Source organism: Leptonychotes weddellii, chromosome 10, assembly GCF_054177405.1.
Source record: "Leptonychotes weddellii isolate Sample4059 chromosome 10, ASM5417740v2, whole genome shotgun sequence".
Taxonomy (NCBI): Eukaryota; Metazoa; Chordata; class Mammalia; order Carnivora; family Phocidae; genus Leptonychotes; species Leptonychotes weddellii.
Window position 1 is genome coordinate 77,758,173 of NC_138378.1, and position 20,839 is coordinate 77,779,011.

Genomic DNA, 20,839 nt, shown 5'->3' on the forward strand with positions numbered 1-20,839 from the left:
TTTTTTTAAAGATTTTATTTATTCATTTGAGACACAGAGATACAGAGAGAGAGCATGAGCAGGGGAGAGGCAGAGGGAGAGGGAGAAGCAGGCTCCCCGCTGAGCCAGGAGCCCGATGTGGGGCTCGATCCCAGGACCCTGGGATCATGACCTGAGCTGAAGGCAGATGCTTAACCATCTGAGCCACCCAGGCGCCCCTCTAATGAATTCTTATAAATGAACAACAACAACAAACAACCTAAGAGAAAAATGGACAAAATATATGAAAGAAAATCCAAATGTCCAAAAACCAATATCACCAGTAATCAAAGAAATGAAACCACAGAACAATTATCTATCATTTCACAACAGATGTTACCTAGAGGTGGAGTAACAGACCTCCCATAAAATGCCAGTGAGAGTCTAAATGCATAGGCTTCACTTTGGAGAATAATACCCAGTAAGAACAAATACATAAACATCCTTTTTTTGATCCAGCTGATCTCTTTCTGGGTATAAACCCTAGGGCAGCAGAACTGGCACTACCCGGGAGCTTGGTAGAAAATGCAGAATCTCAGGAATGAGCCCAGACCTCCTGAATCAGAATCTACATTTAACAAATCCCCATGTGATTTGTATATATAGCATCATTTGAAAAGCACTGTTCTTAAGAAACCTTGAATGTGTGAACAGAGACACGAACAAGAATATTTATAGAACCACTGTTTGCCCAGCAAATAACTGGAAACACATCAAATGTCTTTCACAGTATCAGTTATCCTGTAGTAACAACAATTCCAAAAATCTCAGCGTCTTAAAACAAAGATTTACAACTTACTCATATTATATACCCATAACAGGTTGGCAGGGAAGTTCTATTCATTACAGTTACTCAGGGATTCAACCAACATCTTGAAAGTTACCATTTGTCATAACCAAGGGAAAACAGAACTCTGGAGGGACTTGTGCTAGAAATTAACTTCTAAGCCCAAAAGTAATATTCATCACTTCTGCTCACATCTTATCAGCCACACCGGAAATATAATCCTACTATGTGACAGAAGAAGGTTAAGCTAGAAATACTGGTGAACAGCACTTATGATAACCACTGGAAATGAGATGGGAAATGTGAATTATTCACATAGTGGACTATTATAAAGGATTAAGTCAAGTGAACTAGATCTATATACCTAAGGAAAATAAACTCTCCACTACTAAGTATGTAAGCCCCATACGAGTAGATATTTTTGTCTGTTCTCTTCAGAGCTGTATCCCCAACAATGCCTAGCATATAGTAAGTACTCCATTCATTTTTGTGGAATGAATGAATCTCAAAAAAACAAGGACTGAGAACCATTCATATAAATGTCTTTAAAAACACAATACAGGGGCGCCTGGGTGGCTCAGTTGGTTAAGCGACTGCCTTCGGCTCAGGTCATGATCCTGGAGTCCCGGGATCGAGTCCCGCATCGGGCTCCCTGCTCAGCAGGGAGTCTGCTTCTCCCTCTGACCCTCCCCCCCTCTCATGCTCTCTGTCTCTCATTCTCTCTGTCTCAAATAAAAAAAAAAAAAAAAAACCACAATACAATATATGATTTGTAGACATTAAAAACGTGGACTAGAAAGACACCAAATTTATGATACTGGTTTCCTCATGGGAGTAGGGAAACACGGCTGAGGAAAAGGACATAAGTTTTATCTGTAATTTTTTAAAAAATTTCTATCTTTACCTCCCTCTGTCCATATATATATTTTTTCATATATATTTACATATATGAATCAAATCTGGAAAACTATTAATATCTGTTAATTCAGAGAAGTTGGTACATAGTGGTTTTTTTTTCACTGTAAACTATAATTTTAGAACTTTACTAAAAGGTTATCATATTTCACTGAACAGAACTTCTCATATTGTCCTACCTATGTTCTTGTAAGTGAACATATCCTCCTGGGGAAAAGAAGGGAGTCTAAGAAATTCAAAAAATTTTGCTGCCTCATGCTTTAGGCTTTAAAATTCTTGAGAACTTAATGTTTTTATTCACAATATTTCTATTGTTATTTCAATATCACATTTCAATTCTATACTTTTTCCCTCACAACCTAGGTAAAATCAACATTCCAGAAAGATATGTCCTGTTTATCCTACAGCTTCACACCCTACCCCCCTCATACTGCAGCATACTCCAAGGTAGAGAGGGTGGGATGCTTACTCTAGCTTGGGAAGAAGAGCGAAAGAGTCACTACAGACTTTCCTCTGGAATAAAACCAGAGGAAAACAACACACAGGAGAGTAATCCTCTAAACTTAATCTTGACTTTGCCCCCTGTGATGATTAACTTTATGTGTCAACTTTAGCTAGGTCATGGTACCCAAATATTTGGTCAAATATTATTCTGGATATTTCTATGAAGGTATTTTTTTAAAAAAAAAAAGATTTTATTTATTTATTTGAGAGACAGAGAATGAGAGAAAGCATATGAGAGGGGGGAGGGTCAGAGGGAGAAGCAGACTCCCTGCTGAGCAGGGAGCCCGATGCGGGACTCGATCCAGGGACTCCAGGATCATGACCTGAGCCGAAAGCAGTCGCTTAACCAACTGAGCCACCCAGGCACCCTGAAGGTATTTTTTAGATGAAATTATTGACACTTAAATCAAAAGACTCTGAGTAAAAAAGATTACTCTCCATAATTTAGGTGGGCTTCATTTAATCAGCTGAAGACCTTAACAGAAAAAAGACTGACTCCTCCAAGAAGAAGGAATTCTGTCAGCAGACCACCTTCAAACTCAGGCTACAATATTTACTCTTCCCTGACACCCTAGCTTATCACCTTATTCTGCAGATTTTGGACTTGCCAGCCTCTGTAATCACGTGAGCCAATTCCCTAAGATCAATCAATCAATCTCTCTCTCTACACATATACACACACACAAACACTCTACTGATTCTGTTTCAATGAAGAACCCTGACTAATTCATCCCTGCACCAGAACCAGTAACTATTTTTTCTACTACAATACTAAACCAAAGCATGTTTCTCAAATCAACTATCACTAAAAGTTATGTTTTGCCCCTGAAAGACCGGGTCTTCTAAAAACCAAACATGAGTAGTGGTTTTTTTTAATTAAACATAATACATGACAAAATATCAGCATACCATACTAGCATGTAAATAAGTCTCACGATGAATCATAAGATATACAAAAGGGAAGAGAAGATGTTATATGGACTTAATTATTTCCTGAAAGGTTATGCTAAATACGGACCTTAAAACTATCCTAATTAACAGAAATTTAAGATAAGAAAAAATGTTCGATAAAAAAAATCTTACCTTTTAGTTTTCATCTGGTCCCTCAGTTTGCTATACATCTCCAGGACTTGAAAGAAAAGGGAAAAAAAAGAACACACAGCATTATTCAGAGAAAGTGAGAAACTTACTAAAGCTAAAGGAATTGCATCAAGAATCCTAATCCATTTCCAGTTCCTCACCTGGAAGACACAGCATTAATTTATCAACGGTGGCTGAAATATTTCTCTGTTGTAGTCGACACTGCTTCAGCTCTTCCATTGCTATTACCAGCTTGGCAAGAGGAAAAGAAAACTGAATTATGCCAGTAGCTGTAAATAAAAAGCTTTCAGTCACATTTTTCCACCCTGTGTTCAATTCATCAGAAAATCCCAGTTTCATAGACAGACCTGCCAAGTGAACTAAGAAACTGCCTTTCTCAACTAGTAAAACATTCCTGCATGGTTTCCCATTTTCTCCCCAAGATACATACTATACTGGAAAATGCTAGCTGAAATGAAATCCTCAAATCCAGGAGCTATTCAGAAGAAAAGAAGAAAAGAAAAAATTTGCAGATTTTCTCCAAACTTTACTCAGACTCTTCGTCATGTATGGTTTCATCAAATCTTCTGAGAAGATCCTATGTTTCTTTCATCAATGCTAGACTCAAGGGAAACAATCCTCCCTATATAATATGCTTCAGTTGAGTCTTAAAAATGATCTTCAACTAAATCTCTATTTTAACAAATAAACCACACGCTTAGAAGTTATGGCTTTTCCAAGAGTTCCAGTTTAGTGAAAAGTAATTCATTTTCCTTCCCATAGCTGTTTTAAAGCTTCCATCTGAAGTCATAGCACAGTACAACTGGAAGAAACTGCACTCTCTGCATAATTTGAAATATGTGAGACAAACTTTCAAAAAGCAATAATCTGCATAGCCTCTTGTAGTATTCATCCCAAATCTATACCTAAAAACGTTATCTGCTTAGATACTATGAAAAAAGAGCAAAGGAGAACTGCCCTAAGTCATTGATAAAACAATCGAAAGCTAATCTTAAGAATTATTAAAATTAAACATTAAATAATTACTAGTCGGTAAGAAAGGTACATGATACAGAGAACAGCAATGGACTGCAAGTCAGAAAACTTGAGTTTTAGTCCCAGCCTTGCCAATTACTATGTAAATTTTAGCAAATCATCTGTTTTAGCTTCCTCACCAATAGAGATAATACCTGTCCTGACTTAGTGATAGGCCTGTCATGAGAATCAAGTGAGAAAAAGGATATAAAATAATCTTGTAAACTGTGGTGGTTTAAATGGTGATTATATCAGTTAACAGAATCACTGATTCACTTGTTTAACAAATATTGATGGAGCACCTGCTTTGGGCCAGTCACTGTTTAGGCAGGTAGAGGGAATATGGCAATGAATAAAACAAACAAAAATTCCTGACTTCATGGAGCTTAATTTCTAATGGAAGGAGACAAAAAAACATACAACTAAAAATATGTAATAGTAGAGCATGATAGGTTATATGGAGAAAAATAAAACAAGAAAGTAAAAAGAACACAAGGGTGAAAGTAAGTCTGCAATTTCAAATAAAAGGCCTCATTAAGGAGGGAACATCTGGGCAAAGTCTGAAGTGGGAGAATATTTGTGAAAAAGCATTCCAGACAGAGGGAAGAGTACTGGCTGTATTAGGACTACTCAAGTGATTTAAAAATACAGTGAAGAAAAGCTACAGCCTCTCTCACCAAGCTTTCTAGTGGCTATATTCATATAATTCAGAGAAACATTAGGGGAAGCAACAATTAATGTCCAAGTTCTTCCAACACACTCCTGATGGTCTTATAAGCCACTATACCAAGAATGCAGTCATCAAAAGAGAATGACAGGAAACAGAGAAGATTTTTTCAAAAGGTAAACTGGCCTTACTTCCTTTCCCTCATGTTGCAGTTTTCTATTAGTATCCGTCACTTGATTCTGTGGAGAGAAGACAATTTAAACTCATAAGAAACAAACACTTAGACAACTGTTGGGTAAGATCACATTTTAAATGAAAAGACTAAAAACTCAGTTACTCAGATAGCTTCAGTATTCCAACACATTCTGGTTTAATGGCATTCTCTTGGGTCTAAATTATATCAGCTTTTCTACTAATGTTTTCTATTGCATGATCTTTTGAACAATGAAAAGAAAAACTTACTGAATGATGTGTTCAGCTTAGAATATTCCAAACTAAGATACGACAACAACTAACGATCACACTTGAATTTTGGAAAGAAGAGGAAAAAAACAGAAAAAATAACCCCAAGAACCTTACCATCTCTATTATGTGTACAAAAAACAAATTTTATCATAAATATTCCTCAACTCACCAACGTATTATTCCTGGAAAACTTGGGTATAAACTGAACTTTTTAACTCGGGCCAAATCTTCCCTATTCATTATCCTAATTTTAGAAAGTATTTTATCTTGGGGCACCTGGGTGGCTCAGTTAGTCAAGTGTCTGCCTTTGGCTCAGGTCATGATCACAGGGTCCTGGGATCAAGCCCCGACTCGGGCTCCCTCAGCAAGGAGTCTGCTTCTCCCTCTCCCGTCTCCCCCCCCCCGCCGCTTGTTCGCTCTCTCTCTGTGTCAAATAAGTAATAATAAATTCTTTTAAAATTTTTTATTTTAATTTTTTTTGGATCATTAATTTTTAACAGTTCCTAACATTTCCACATTCCCATTTTTCTAAATTAATCTCTCCATCAGATAGTCAAAACTAAGTAAACAAGCCTTAAAATTTATCTAGAGTTTGTAATATAAAGGAACTGGCACCAAGTTTTTTGATATCCACTTTTGGAGACTTGATTGATATTAAAAAAATTAAGTACACAGAATAGTAATTTCCTCAGCACCTCAGACATTATCAAAACATGAGCAATATTAACTTCTAAGCTTACTTTAATAGAGGTTCTCTACCCTTCCACCAATAACTGCCACTCCTTACACTTTTCAGGCATTCCTTAGCCCAGTGTTTCCTATTATATCCCTTAGAACACCAAGAAATGTTAGTTAATAGGTACTCTGCACATGCACACAGAGGTGCACACCTGCACAAATACACACACACACACACACACACACACACCCCAAATATGTATGGGAAAAATCCACTAAACAGGTTAGTTTATTCAGGACTTCTTGAAGCCTTTAATATTCTACATGCTCTGTGAATGCCCAATAAGGGGATAGCATAAAGAATGTTTTCCAAACTTTTTTAACATAATACCCTCTTATTAAGGATCATCTTAAGAAACTAGTTTTTCAGGAACACACATTTGCAAACTTTGCCCTCAACTATATACTATACCTGGACTACCATTTTCAGAGCAGATTATGACATGCACCTCCTTTTACAGACAAAACAAAACCCAACCTTCTCCAGAAAGTCTTTATACAGTAACAGAAAAAGAAAAAACCCTCAAATTCCCTCTTTATTATTTATTTAATAGCACCACACGTGAAACACACAGTTTTATTAGACTGCTAGCTCAATATAAATCAAGAGTGTGATGTAGCTGTCTCAAAAGCTGACCTAAGACAACATCAATAGAAGCATTGTCTAAAGTAGAGGTCAGGAAACTTTTTGCAAAGGGCTAAGTAGATAATCTCTGTTGTAACCATTCCACTCTGCCACTGTAGCAAAAATGGAGCTATAAACAAAATGCAGGTGAAGAGGCATTGCTGCATTCCAATAAAACTTTATTTACAAAAATAGGAGACAACCTGAATTTGGTCTACAAGATATAGTTTGCTGATCCTTGGTCTAGAATGAGATGGTAAGGCTATGAGACCACATTATGAGAGTTACATTCAGATGCCCTGTTTTAGGAAGGCCACTGACAAACTGAAACACAATTAGATGGGAATATGTTTGGAGAAGGACCCCAAGTCACACAAATGAAAAATAAAGGATTTCTTAGCCCAAAGAAGGGGTGAATATTCATTTGGAGATACTATATACCATACCTGGATACTATACACTATATACCACACCTAAATAACAGCTATCCATCAAATATCTGAAGAGCTATTAGAAAAAAGGTGCTGTCCTAAAAATAGTGCTTATTACTTAAACTAATAAATGGATGTTACTAGAACATAGGATTAATATCAGCTTAATATAAGAAAAAGCTTTCAAGTAATGTGAATAAAAATGGGTTGGAATGCCTTGAATTGTGTACTGCTATCCCCCCTTCAGAGTACTTATTCAAGAATAATTAGTTGTTTAATACTGAACTAGAGAGCTCATAAAATTCAACCTTCCATAAATACTACTAAATTCAAAATCAGTCTCTATTTTATTTACCTTATAAAGACACCATTTCTAAAACTTTTTTTTTTTTACCTCAAACTCATTGCGAGAAATACATTTTACATTGCAACCAGTACACAAGTATAGGGCGCACGCATGCGCACACACACACGCACACACACACACACGCACACACGCGCGCGCACACACACACCCCTCTGAAACAAAATTCTCAAGAAACAGTGTTTACCCTCACTACATGTAATACACTTTACTGCTTTCCATTCTGCTCTGTTCTATCTCATTTCAATCTTTACTAAAAATACTGATTATGGCCCACTAATTTGATCTCGTGCAAACAACGGTTCTAAAACACATCCATAGGAGCCTAACCAATGCTTCTAATAAGAAAGATAATTACCATTTCATTATTATTTTAACATAAAAATGAAAAGAAAGTATATTGCCTACCTAGGATACCACTCCTCTTGATGCAGAAAACATAAATATGGAGAGAGATAATATATACACTATGAATCAAAAGAAATAGTGGGCATCCTAGAGAGTGTAGTTTCTTATCATTGCTATGTTAAAATAATACTGACAGTAGTTAATACTTAGCCTTTTGCATTTTCTAAACTCTTTTCTAGAGTTCAAGAATCCCTAATTTTCTTAGCTTCCTAATCCAGGTTGAATGGCTCCCCCTGCTCTAGAAGAGCTGCTAGACTTTAATACCCTCAGGCTTCAGAGTAGATGAGCAGGAGTCTGAAGCAGTCAAATACCCTGAACTGGTAGCCTCCCAGTCATGGTTTCTCTCAGGGGCATCCTGAGTAATTTGAAGGAATTTGCAACTGGAAACAGTTTGGAGGAAGGAAGAAAAGATGAGTACCAACCAGCAAGGGATACCAGCAATTGGTGAATATCATGGGCAATGTTCAGTAAAGGTATGCCAAGAAGGTACTCTACCACATGACTACTTAAGTAGCCAGAGACAGGGCTTTGTGTCGCCCGTCACAACCTGGGGACCCAGGGAGCAGAGGGAGAAGTCTGGAATACACACATCCAAGTAACACAGAAAAGAACAGCTTGAGGGGAGAATGGAAAGCTGGGATGGCTGAGTGAGGACGAACAGCTTACATGGCTCCTGGCAGGAAGGCCCTACCTTTGTTTTCAGACATTTTGGATACTTTTGTCCATCTGAAGCCTCAATGGTCCATTTCAGCCCCCAAAAATTCAGCATAACTTTTCATTTAAAATATAATCAAACAGGGCGCCTGGGTGGCTCAGTTGGTTAAGCGACTGCCTTCGGCTCAGGTCATGATCCTGGAGTCCCGGGATCGAGTCCCGCATCGGGCTCCCTGCTCAGCAGGGAGTCTGCTTCTCCCTCTGACCCTCCCCCCTCTCATGTGCTCTCTCTCATTCTCTCTCTCTCAAATAAATAAAATCTTTAAAAATAATAATAATAATACAAAAAATAAAATAAAATATAATCAAACTGCTCATACTTTTTAACAGCTTTATACATTAAGCAAACATTTCTAATACTTTCTCATGTAAGATATCCTTCTAAAATAAACTGTAGTTTATTATTCTTTTAAATGAATGTATCATGACTTATTTTACTAATCTTCTACTAAATGACTTTAGGGACATTTTAAAGTTTTATACATTAGAAGGCAGAGGAGGGAAAAAAATGAATAAAATAAAATAAAAGTTTTATACATTAAAAAAAATCAGATGAACATCCTTATACATGCACCTATAGCCTCAGAATAAGTCTTGGGGCACCCTGGGTGGCTTGGCCAGCTAGGTGTCTGACACTTGGTTTTGGCTCAGGTCATGATCTCAAGGTCATGAAATCAGGCCCCACATTGGGCTCTGTGCTCAGTGGAGAGTCTGCTTCAGATTCTCGCTCTCCCTCTCTGCTTGCCCCTCCCTGACCTTTGTGCGCATAAAACAAAATAAATAAAATCTTTAAAAAAAAAGAGTAAGTCTTTAAAACAATGTGGAGTTTTAAGTATTCATAAATAAAATTACTCTCCTCAAAGGTTGTAATAATCTACACTCCAACCAGCATACCCTGGTTGACTGGTATCATATCTCTAATCTTAAATATCATTTTTTTCATCTCTGTCATTTTATTAGGTGGAATTTTATTAAGCCTCCATTCCTTTAACTTTCTAAATTGTAGAGTTCCCTTGTATTTCTTCTTCATACACTGTATATTAATGCATATTTCTCTTTCCTATTAGAGTGTTCATATTTTTCCTTTTAATTTATAAAGATTTTTCCTATGTTACAGATATTAGTCAATTGGCAAATGTATTTTTTTTTTTTAAAGATTTTATTTATTTGACAGAGAGAGACACAGCAAGAGAGGGAACACAAGCAGGGGGAGTGGGAGAGGGAGAAGCAGGCTTCCCGCGGAGAAGGGAGCCCAATGCAGGGCTTGATCCCAGGGCCCTGGGATCATGACCTGAGCCAAAGGCAGACGCTTAACGACTGAGCCACCCAGGCGCCCCAGCAAATGTATTTTAAATAGTTTTTATTTATTATTTATATTTAATTTTTACCTTATATGTAGAAAAGATTCTTTGATTTTAATGTCATATCTATCAACTTTTTTCTTTCTGGCTTTAGGAATTTTGTTTAGAAATGTATTCCTCACTCCCAAAATCACAAAAACATTCATCTGTACTTTCTACTAGTTCCTTGATGGTTTTGTATTTTACATTTAACTGTTTCGTTCATCTGAGATTAATGTTGGTGCACAATGAAAAACAGGTCAAACTTAATTTCAACTAAAATAGTTAAGCATTAAGCACAGTAACAACAAATCAGAAGAGCCATTACTTTGGGCGGGGAGGGTAAAGGGAGCAAGAAGGATACAAAAGACAGATTTAATTGTGTTGGCAATAATATACTTCTTAGGAAGGTTGGATAGTTATTGTACAGCTCCATAAACTCTTATCTGAAACCTTGGGACCCACTGTGTTTTGGACTTCAAAAATTTGGAGATTCTGTAAAGATAATATGGTACATACTGCATATTACATAACACCCCTACCCACTGGGTAGTAGGACAGGATCCCACAATCAAACACATTAGTATTTCTGCAGCAAAATACAAAATTTTACACTAAATAAAACATATTAAGAGGCTTGATAGCTTCATGCAGGTTAGGTTTTGTGGTCAAATTAGCTTTATTTTTTTAAAGACTTTATTTATTTAATTTAGAGACTGGGGAGGGGCAGAGAGAGAGGGAGAGAGAGAATCCCAAGCAGACTCCGCTCGGAGCATGGAGCCCAATGCAGGGCTCAATCTCAAGACCCCGAGATGATGACTGGAGCCAAAATCAAGAGTCAGACGTCCAACCAACTGAGCCACCTCAAATTAGCTTTTAAATCACTATAGCTTTAAATAGCCCACTTTCCCTCTCAATAAAATTGTTTGTTTTTCTTACCTATGTATTCTTTTATATGAATTTTTTTTCTTTTTTTTTTTTAAGATTTTATTTCTTTATTTGACAGAGAGAGAGAGAGTGAGAGCAGGAACACAAGCAGGGGGAGTGGGAGAGGGAGAAGCAGGCTTCCTGCCTAGCAGGGAGCCCAATGCAGGGCTCGATCCCAGGATCCTGGGATCATGACCTGAGCCAAAGGCAGATGCTCAATGACTGAGCCACCCAGGCGCCCCTATATGAATTTTATACTCACTGTCAAGTTCACCCCATGCCCCAGGAAAATCCTTTTGGGATTTTAATCCAAATTCCAATAGGAGAAGGAAGAGGAAGAGAGAAGAAGAAAAAGATGAAGGGAATGGAATGGAGGAAGGAAAAGAAGAAAGAAGAAAGAAAGAAAGAAAGAAAGAAAGAAAGAAAGAAAGAAAGAAAAAGAAAGAAAGAGAAAGAAAAGTGAAGAGAAAAAAAAGGGAGGGAGGGAGGGAAAGGGAAAGGAGTAAGCAAGGAAAAGGAAAGAAGGAAGGAATTCGAGGCATAAGGACTGGAAAGAAAGAAATAAAGCTGTTATTACTTACATAGCATATGAGTGTTTACACAGAAAACTCAAAAGAAGTCCACACACAAATTATTAGAAATAATAGAAGAGTTTAGTGAAGTGATCAGATTTACAATCAATAAGCAAAGTCAGTTATCCAAGATAAGGGGCCAGACCAATATGGCTGCTCTCCTTCCTGAATCTGAATCTGTCATATTTCTCATCCACATGTAGTTATCCAAAATAAAATTTAACTTAGAATAGTATTCTTTTTAGCTAAAATCATCCCAATTATCTATGTTTCAGTGCAAATTCCTTCCTTAGTTTCTTTACTCCAAACATGTAACCAGCAATGTATTCCCTACTCCTTTAATGCAAATCAAAACCCCAGCACAGGATGGAGAAACAAGTCCCTCTTAGAGTCTTCTTACTTTGAGTTTCTGAGCTTCCCCTCTCACTTTCAGCAGTTCAGTTATAGAGTCCACAAAGCCCTGGTAATGAAAGTTGCACATTTTCTCAATTTCCCGGTCATGATTGCGGATGCGAGTTTCAAGCTTCTCCATGAATCGTCCATGTTCCTCACCGTCATAGACAGACCTTTAAAAAAACATAGCATGAAGATTACACCAGATTTACTTCTAAGAAAGAGAAACAGAATTACAAATCCAGAAGTGAATTTATTTAGAAATTTCATATTGAAGGTACATTAACCACAGAGTAATCCAATTATATTAATATTGCCCCAATTCTAGATGAGAAATTTTTTTTAGGAAAACAGAAATTTTGCTTCCTATTCATTCAAAAATATTTAAATATTTGACAGTATTCATCACAGAATTATCGTCATAAAACGAAAGGACTGAATTACAACTCCTTTGCAACTTTCTTTCTGAAACTTACCTAGAAAAACTCAATTTTGGATAAAGCCAACTATCTAATCACTCCATAACTATACCCAAGAAGCTGATGCTGCTGGAGAAAAACACGGCTGTGCTGGGTTGACTCAGTTTAGCTATATAACCACAAATCTAAATTGGGCATTCAATAAATACTGCTAGATAATACTACTAAAACTATCCCCCCTACCACCACCACCAAAAAATCACTTTGTATTCTCAAATAACTATGTGTGAGAACCTTACTTTGTCCTCTCCTCAAATGTCCATCCCCTCACTCTCACTCTGCTGATGTGACTCCACATTTCAAAGAAACTCTCCCACTAAAATCAACCAACCTTCTTACCTCTGTAACTCCTACTCTGTCCACCCTCCTATAAGAATGGAAAAAGCATTTCAAGCTCCTATCTGTCAACCCTTTTTGTTGTCTCACGAACTTTACTCCTTCAATTATTCCCTTTTATTCACCCCCTACAGCATACATTTCCCCACTCTGCTAAATCATTCTCATGGGCATATAAACATGACTTAAAGGAACTGTCCTTACTTACACATTTCCCTCCAGCTAACCATCTTATTTCTCTGCTCCCCTCCCAGCAAACCTCATTGTCCCTTCCTCACCTCCCAATAGTTAGCAATCATTTTGCTCCACCTAATAGCAGCATTTGCTGTAATATGATACACCTCCTTGAAACAATCTTTTCTCTAGAATTCAGTGATACCACAATAGTGTGGTTTTTATCCTTTCACGGACAAGCCTTCTCAACCTCCTTTCTGGGCTCCTCCTCTTCTATTCTTCTTCTAAAGATTCCAAAAACAACCTATCTTTTCTAACTATGCTCTCTTACCAAGCAATGTCATCTAATGCCATGCCATAAAATACCCTGTACATAATAAGGACTTCCTAATCTACATCTTGAATTCAGAGCACTTTACTGAGCACTAGATTCTCAAATATGCAGCTACTATTTAACAATTACAACTGGATTTTTAAAAGCCATCTCAAATTTAAAAATCATCTATTGCCAAGCTATCACACCCCCAAACCTGTTCCTCCCCAAATCTCTCCACCACTCACCCACCTCATCACAACTAAAGGCACTCTCCAGTTGCCCAAGTCAAAAATCCAAATGCGGGGGGCGGGGGGGGGGGCGCGGGGTGCCTGGGTGGCTCAGTCGTTAAGCGTCTGCCTTCAGCTCAGATCATGATCCCAGGGTCCTGGGATCGAGCCCCACATCGGGCTCCCTGCTCCGCGGGAAGCCTGCTTCTCCCTCTCCCACTCCCCCTGCTTGTGTTCCCTCTCTAGCTGTGTCTCTCTCTGTCAAATAAATAAATATTTAAAAAAAAAATTCAAATGCAGGAATTACTCCTAATCCACCTCTTTCCATCACACACCCCATCCAAACGATTAATAAATCCTGACAACTCAACCTCCAAAACATATCTTAATAGTGGATTGCATCCCACCATTTCTACTAAAACCCTAGTCCAAATCTCTATCATTGGCACAGGGTAATAGCTTCCCAAAAGTTTCCATCTCCCCATCTCCCCACCTCCATGCAGACACCCTCCACACAGCAGTTAAAATGATCTTGATAAAGCAATAAATCAGGTGTTATCCCTCTGCTTAAATCTTTCTAATGGTTTTTCTTTACCAAAGGAATAAAAATCTTAAACCATTACCATAGCCTATATGATCCTATACAGTCTGGCCTCTGATACCTCTCCAACCTCATTTCTCTCTAGGTCCCACCCCCAGCCACCCTCTATCCCCTATGTTCTAGCTAAAATGGCTTTTTTTTTCCAAGCCTCTTCTTCCCTCAAGAATTTTATTTTTGCAGTTCTTATGCTAGTCATGTTCATCCTCTATATATTCAAACAACTTTCTCATTCTCATCATCCTGTTTGTTGTCTATCCCCTCAACCCATCCCAATTAGATTATAAGCTCCAGGGCAAGAATTCTGTTTGCCATATCCTCCACTGTACCTCTACAACAGTACCAGACAGGTGGCAGGCAATGAGTAAACATTTGTTGACTAAATGAGTGACTAATATTATCTCTAAACCTCTTTGACATCTTTGTTTGTTTGTTTGTTTGTTTAACAAACATACATGTGTTCATTACCAACATTTTATGGTTCTAGAATCACTTGTAGGTACCAGATCATGACCGTGATCTTGTGCACTCTCCTCAGCAGATCAGTTCCACTGCCCAAAACTCAGCAGTAACTACAGACAATACATACACAAGTTTGGCTTCCAGTAAAAATTCTGATCACTTACTTCGGGAAACCCACAGCAATCTAGATTCATTCTCCTTCCTTTGAAATAATGAGATCGTCAAATAAATTATAAACAATTCCCACTTTGACAATTAAGACACATTATAGAATAACCAGCTGCCTGAAGGAGCTTGAAATACAGACAGAAGGCAGAATCTACCAATGACATTTCAACTAACCTCAAATAAGCATAAATTTCCCCTTCCAAAGAAAAGGAAAAGGTTTCCCTGTGAAGATACTAATATTCCTTGCCATTTATAGAAAAGCAATAACCAATGAAAACGTATCAATCTAAATGACAGGAGCAGACAGTATTCAATATTAGACAACTCTCTGGTTCCAAATTCAGTTATATCTTGACCATACTTCTAAGTAGCTCATCTACTTCCTTCTACTATGTAGAACTTTTCTTCATTTTTCCCTTCCAAAGATCTATATCAATATCACAAAAGACAACTCAAAGAGAAGAAAATCCCCAAATTAAGAAATTCGTAACACATTAATAATGCCTGCCTAGCAACCTAGTTCCCTGAACTTCCTATAAAAAAAATATAAATCAAAGAAAGGAAAGGTGGATTTTAGCTGCCTGAGTATATAGCCTTGTTTTAGCAATGCAACTAACCAGCTATGAATCTTTGGGCAACTCAGTTAATCTCTCTGACCCTCAGCTTTCCCATTTAGAAAATAGGAAGCAGGGCACCTGGGTGGCTCAGTTGGTTAAGCAACTGCCTTCGGCTCGGGTTATGATCTCAGGGTCCTGGGATCGAGCCCCACATCAGGCTCCCTGCTCGGCGGGAGGTCTGCTTCTCCCTCTCCCACTCCCCCTGGCTTGTGTTCCCTCTCTCGCTGTCTCTATGTCAAATAAATAAATAAAATCTTTAAAAAAAAAAAAAATAGGAAGCAATCGGTTACTAATTCTCTTAAGTATCAGCCTACCTCTAAGTTTCTACAATTAACTTCCACTTTCAGATTAAGTCAATAAACTGTAAAGATCATACATTTTTCAGAGGAGTGTTAACAGGTAGTAGTTCAAAACAACTTAATGAATTTTCTATATCCTTATCATTAGCTCCTAACTATTTCTCCTATCTTAGGGCCTTTAGGATTCTACTATTCTCTTTAATTATAATAATGTTGAATAACATCAAAGGTTTATAGCAGATCCCCTGAGTATCTTGAGTATTTAAGAAGTTAGAATAGGGGGCGCCTGGGTGGCTCAGTTGGTTAAGCAACTGCCTTCGGCTCATCCCAGGATCGAGTCCCACATCGGGCTCCCTGCTCGGCAGGGAGTCTGCTTCTCCCTCTGACCCTCCTCCCTCTCATGCTCTCTGTCTCTCATTCTCTCTCTCGCAAATAAATAAAATCTTAAAAAAAAAAAAAAAAAAAAGAAGTTAGAATAGGGGTGCCTGGGTGGCTCAGTCAGTTGAGCGGCTGCCTTCGGCCCAGGTCATGATTCTAGGGTCCTGGGATTGAGCCCCACGTCGAGCTCCCTGCTGAGCGGGGAGCCTGCTTTTTTTCCCTCTCCCTCTCCCTGCCGCTCACCCTGCTTGTACTCTCTCTCTCTAATAAAAAATAAAATATCTTTAAAAAAAAAAAAGAAGTTAGAATAAATGTAAAACCCACATATTTAAAACAAGGGTGTTGGGACTATATTTACAAACTTGTGTTTCATGGTTACATAATATCAAGAAATCCACAATTTCCAGATTTAATGTGTATATAGGGAGAAGCATATATATGTAATTTTAAGGGAAACTGATCTATAGTTTCCATCTGGTTATCAAAAAGGTTAAAAATCACTGATTTAAAAGTTTTGTTTCAAATTGCCCAGCACAGGAAAAGGCAATTATAGATCACTACTTAACAGCTCAATTTCTACCAGCATTTCAAGTGTATCTCAGCCTTAGTGCTAGCCAATATATCTAATAAACACAGAATTTTAAAAATAAAAATAAACAAGTCTTAAATTCTGGAAAGGTTATAGACCTACAGAAGTTAACCTAATATTCGTTGTCAACACTGCACCTGAACAAAGAATAGCTTCCCCGCACCCCCCAACCTGGAATAAACGACTTAAACTAGAGAAACACTGCCATCTAGTGATGATCCATTTCTAACATTCCTTGAAACTCCAACTTGATGTGGCCAAGAGGGACTGCGTGCGTGAGCAGGAGAATGGGGACAGAGGGAGAGGGACAAGTAGACTCCATGTTGAGCAAGGAGCCTGACACAGGGCTGGATCCCATGACCCTGAGATACCTGAGCCGATATCAAGAGTCAGACACTTAACTGACTAAGCCACCCGGGTGCCCCTCTAATATAGAGCAGGATTTAGAGAAAAACTATATGCTTTTAACATATCTATGCCACAATTAAATAAGACTGTATGAAATAAAAAAACTGTACCACTGGTTTCATTATTTGTCATAATGCAAAGAATATTCTGGTGCCTAGTAAAAGGTAAACAAGAAGAAATGCTTGGGAATTAACAAGTCTTTATAGCCTAAATTTTGAGTCAATCACATAAACGCTGCCTTGTAGAGTCTAATTTCACACACACAAAAAACACAAAAAACAAAAAAACCACACAAACACAAGCGCATGCGCACGTGTGCACACACACATAGATTTCTACAAAAAGCAACATGTTTTATCCTAGTGGCTGTCTCTGATGCATACTTTCAAACATCCCACCTAGATTTCATAGGCATTTTAAGAGAGAGATTTTAACTTCTAAAATGGCACTTCAGGAATTCTGTTCAATAAATATTTATCATTCCTCTGTAATGAACCATTACAGGATTGTATCATTTGCTACAGCCTATATCAGCTCAAATCTGTTTGTCTAAAGAGAAAAATAAATAATGTTATGAGCATACATTATTTCATTTAAATCCTATGAACATTATAAATTAGACATTATTCCCATTTTATAAATGAGGAACCTGAAACCCAAGAAGATGAAGCAACTTGACAAATTCACACAGCTATAAAGTGTCCCCTGTGGTACATCGGTCTGTCTCCTTTTCAAGCAAAGAAAGCAAAAAAGTCCCATGAACCCCTGAGCTGTTAGAGTTGCAAGAGGTCTTGGAGATGGAATACAAAGCTCTTGTTGTAAAATGGAGGAAACTGAGGCCAAGGAAAGTTAAAATGCCATAGTCAAAATTACATTGCTTGTTACTAATACATCTGGATCTGACTCCCAAAGAAAACACAATTAGGAAAAGCTAATACCAGACACAAAGCTTAAGTGGTTTAAAAAAAGAAAGACACACACACACACTTACACTTCTACTTCAGGATGAGTCAGTTGCCTATCCAATCACGATTATTCCATTCCCCATATTAGTGACTAGTTAATGGGTGACACAACTTTCACCAATGGGAAGTAAGGAGAAATTGTGAAGTAAAGAGCCAAGAAGAGCTTTTCTTTCCTGAAGGACACAGGAAAAGAAACTGCTTTTCCTACTTGAGACACTTCCCTATACAATGCTTGAGGATGCCAAAACCATCCCGAGGTGAGAGGAGATACTGCCAATACTCTGAGGACGGCAAGGGGGAAACATGGAAAATACCTGGGTCCTTGATGATGAACCAATGCTGAAACAGTCCTATATCCCAACTTCATAGTATGTGATTTCATAAATTTCCTCTTTTAAGGTAAATTTCCAAATTTTAGGAAGTTTCCTATTTCCACTTTCCCTCAATATTCTGCTACTTGGAAAGGAAAGTATCCTAAAAGCACAATGTTGTTCAGTCTTCAGAGGTAGCAGGCAAATCAGAGAAAAAGCCAATAGCAAATCAAAGTCTACACAATGCTAAGGAATCTTGTTCCCAGGACTGCTAGACTGCTCTTCCCATTTTCTTCCAGGGTTAACTCCCATTCACTCTCCAAATCTCAGTATGCACCTTACTTTTTCTAGGAAAACTACTCTAGCTACATTGACTCTGTTACATGTTCCTCCTCTGCTTTTAATGCCATCACCGAATTTACGAAACTATATTCTGATTGCCCATTCACTTGGGCAATTTCCCCTTACCAGAACATTAATCTCTTTGTGGGCAGAGACTGTGTCTTGCCCATTTTATCTCCAGGTCTTAGCACAGAGCCTGGCACAGAAGAGATCCTGCATGTATGCTGAAGATGGGGAAAGAGAAGGAAAGGTAGGAGACTAAGATGTGGGTTTCTGATTGTCTCAAAGACAGATGCAAAGCCTATCACATCAAACAAAGTTTAGCTGTCGAGATGTTTTTAGAACCAAGAACTTCCAAGACACAAAGACTGAACATTTTTTTTCTTTTTGTTTTTGATTAATCCAAGAAAAAATTCCAGAGTTTATTCTGGTCTTTTCTTTTCCATATATATATATATATTTTTTTTTTTTTTTTACTTGTCATGGTTTTAGTCCTGAAACATTTTCTTCTCATTAAGTTCCAAAAAAGCATCATTAGTATTTTTGTTTATTCCAAAAGTTAAAAATAAAGTGGAAAAACAGATTTGAGCATGATGTTGAAAGAGAAACTGCAGAAGGTCAAGTGGAGTTTAAATCCCTTCCTCTTCTTACTTCAGTTTATCTATCAATTTAATTCAGATCTTACTATGGCAATTTGGATGCTCAGAGTCCATAAAGGTGAAAGTAGATCACTGTATATCATCATCAAGAACAGGGGAAGCATATGCTAGTTAAGGAAGTCTAAGCTGAAGACTATACCCAAATGTTCTTGTACTGCCACAGATCAAATACATTCAAATCCTTCTTTCACCCTGCAGATACCAAGGTTTACAACTGACTTCACCAAAATAGCCCATGCAACCAAAAGAATGTTGGATGGAGATCTCCCTCACGGCAGAAAGGGAACCCCACGCTTCTATGATGGCTATTTTCAGAGGGATAAAAACAGGATGGAGAAGTTTCAACTGGTACTTAGCCAAAGAACCTACTAAAAACCTGGTACTGTTTAAACAGCACAGGAAAGTGAAGAACGGGAACTTGTCACAAAACATCAGTCAAATCAACAACAGTCTATTAGAAAATAAACTAATGAAAGCAAGGAAACTCCAAATTAAAGACACAGAGATCACCATAACTGCTACCATGATAATGTCACACTATTAGAACAATTAATCACCCTAAGTAACTGAAGACACATATTAATTGAAGAAATTCTTCAGACTCTCCACATTTAATATTATGGTTCCAATGACAGAGATCATAAAGCTATTAATACAGAGAAACAAACCAAATAGAGGCAGGGTATTAGAAACACTGAAGTGAATATTCCCTTTAGGCATATAGATTTAAAGGAGGCCTAACAAAATCAGACCAACCAGCTTTCCCCAAATCACTAAATCACACTATAAATAATGTTACAGATGTTATTTGTAGATGTGTATGTTGTGTATAATATATAAGTGCATGTGTGTGTGCCTCATTATAGTGTGTATGCAATATATGTGTGTGATATACACACATATGCACAAAACACACACACACACATACATACACACCTTTCTGATTTTCTGAGAAAGAACCAGACTTTCCAACATCACATTCAATTCCTGGTCCAATTTCATATGCTATGGGTTGTTTACTGACACCCCATGGCCAAAGTGACCACAATTTAAAGCTCTGTAAATCATAAGCAATTTAAGACCCTGAAGAAGGGTGGATAAACAGTATCAGAATAGTTCCCATACTAAAAATAATGGAGAACAAAGTAGGCAAAATAAGATCAACTTCCATGAACAATATGGAAGATTGGATATACCATGAAAAAACTCTCTACTACTAAACTCCCAAAACTGCTGGGATTAAGTTTCTAAATATTTTTTTTAGTACATGGCTAAGGAAAAGGCAAAATAAGGAAAATTTCCAGAGGCTAAAACAAAACTGGAACAGGAATCCAGATTCTACCAATCTCCTATAACCTAATGCTTCTATTTGATACCCATATGCAGAAAAAGAAGCCCACAAAAGGTGGAAAGTCCAACCAGAGGCCTCCAAATGAAAAAAGCCAAGATACCCAAGGGCTACACCCTTAATGAAAGGTAGAAAAACTTTTCCCCATAAGAATTAAAGGAATCAGTAGTTTCATAAAGG

General features: G+C 37.7%; 1 protein-coding gene across 1 annotated transcript in view; it reads right to left on the reverse strand.

Moving 5' to 3' along the window:
* EXOC6B (exocyst complex component 6B) overlaps positions 1–20,839 on the reverse strand; it is a 557,753-nt gene that overhangs the window by 461,775 nt on the left and 75,139 nt on the right. The window contains exons 2-5 of the mRNA XM_081797284.1: positions 11,991–12,156; positions 5,198–5,245; positions 3,466–3,556; positions 3,308–3,353 (exon numbers count right to left, since the gene is read on the reverse strand). Coding sequence (XP_081653410.1) covers positions 3,308–3,353; positions 3,466–3,556; positions 5,198–5,245; positions 11,991–12,156 — 351 coding nt within the window. The remainder of the gene's footprint in view (positions 1–3,307; positions 3,354–3,465; positions 3,557–5,197; positions 5,246–11,990; positions 12,157–20,839) is intronic.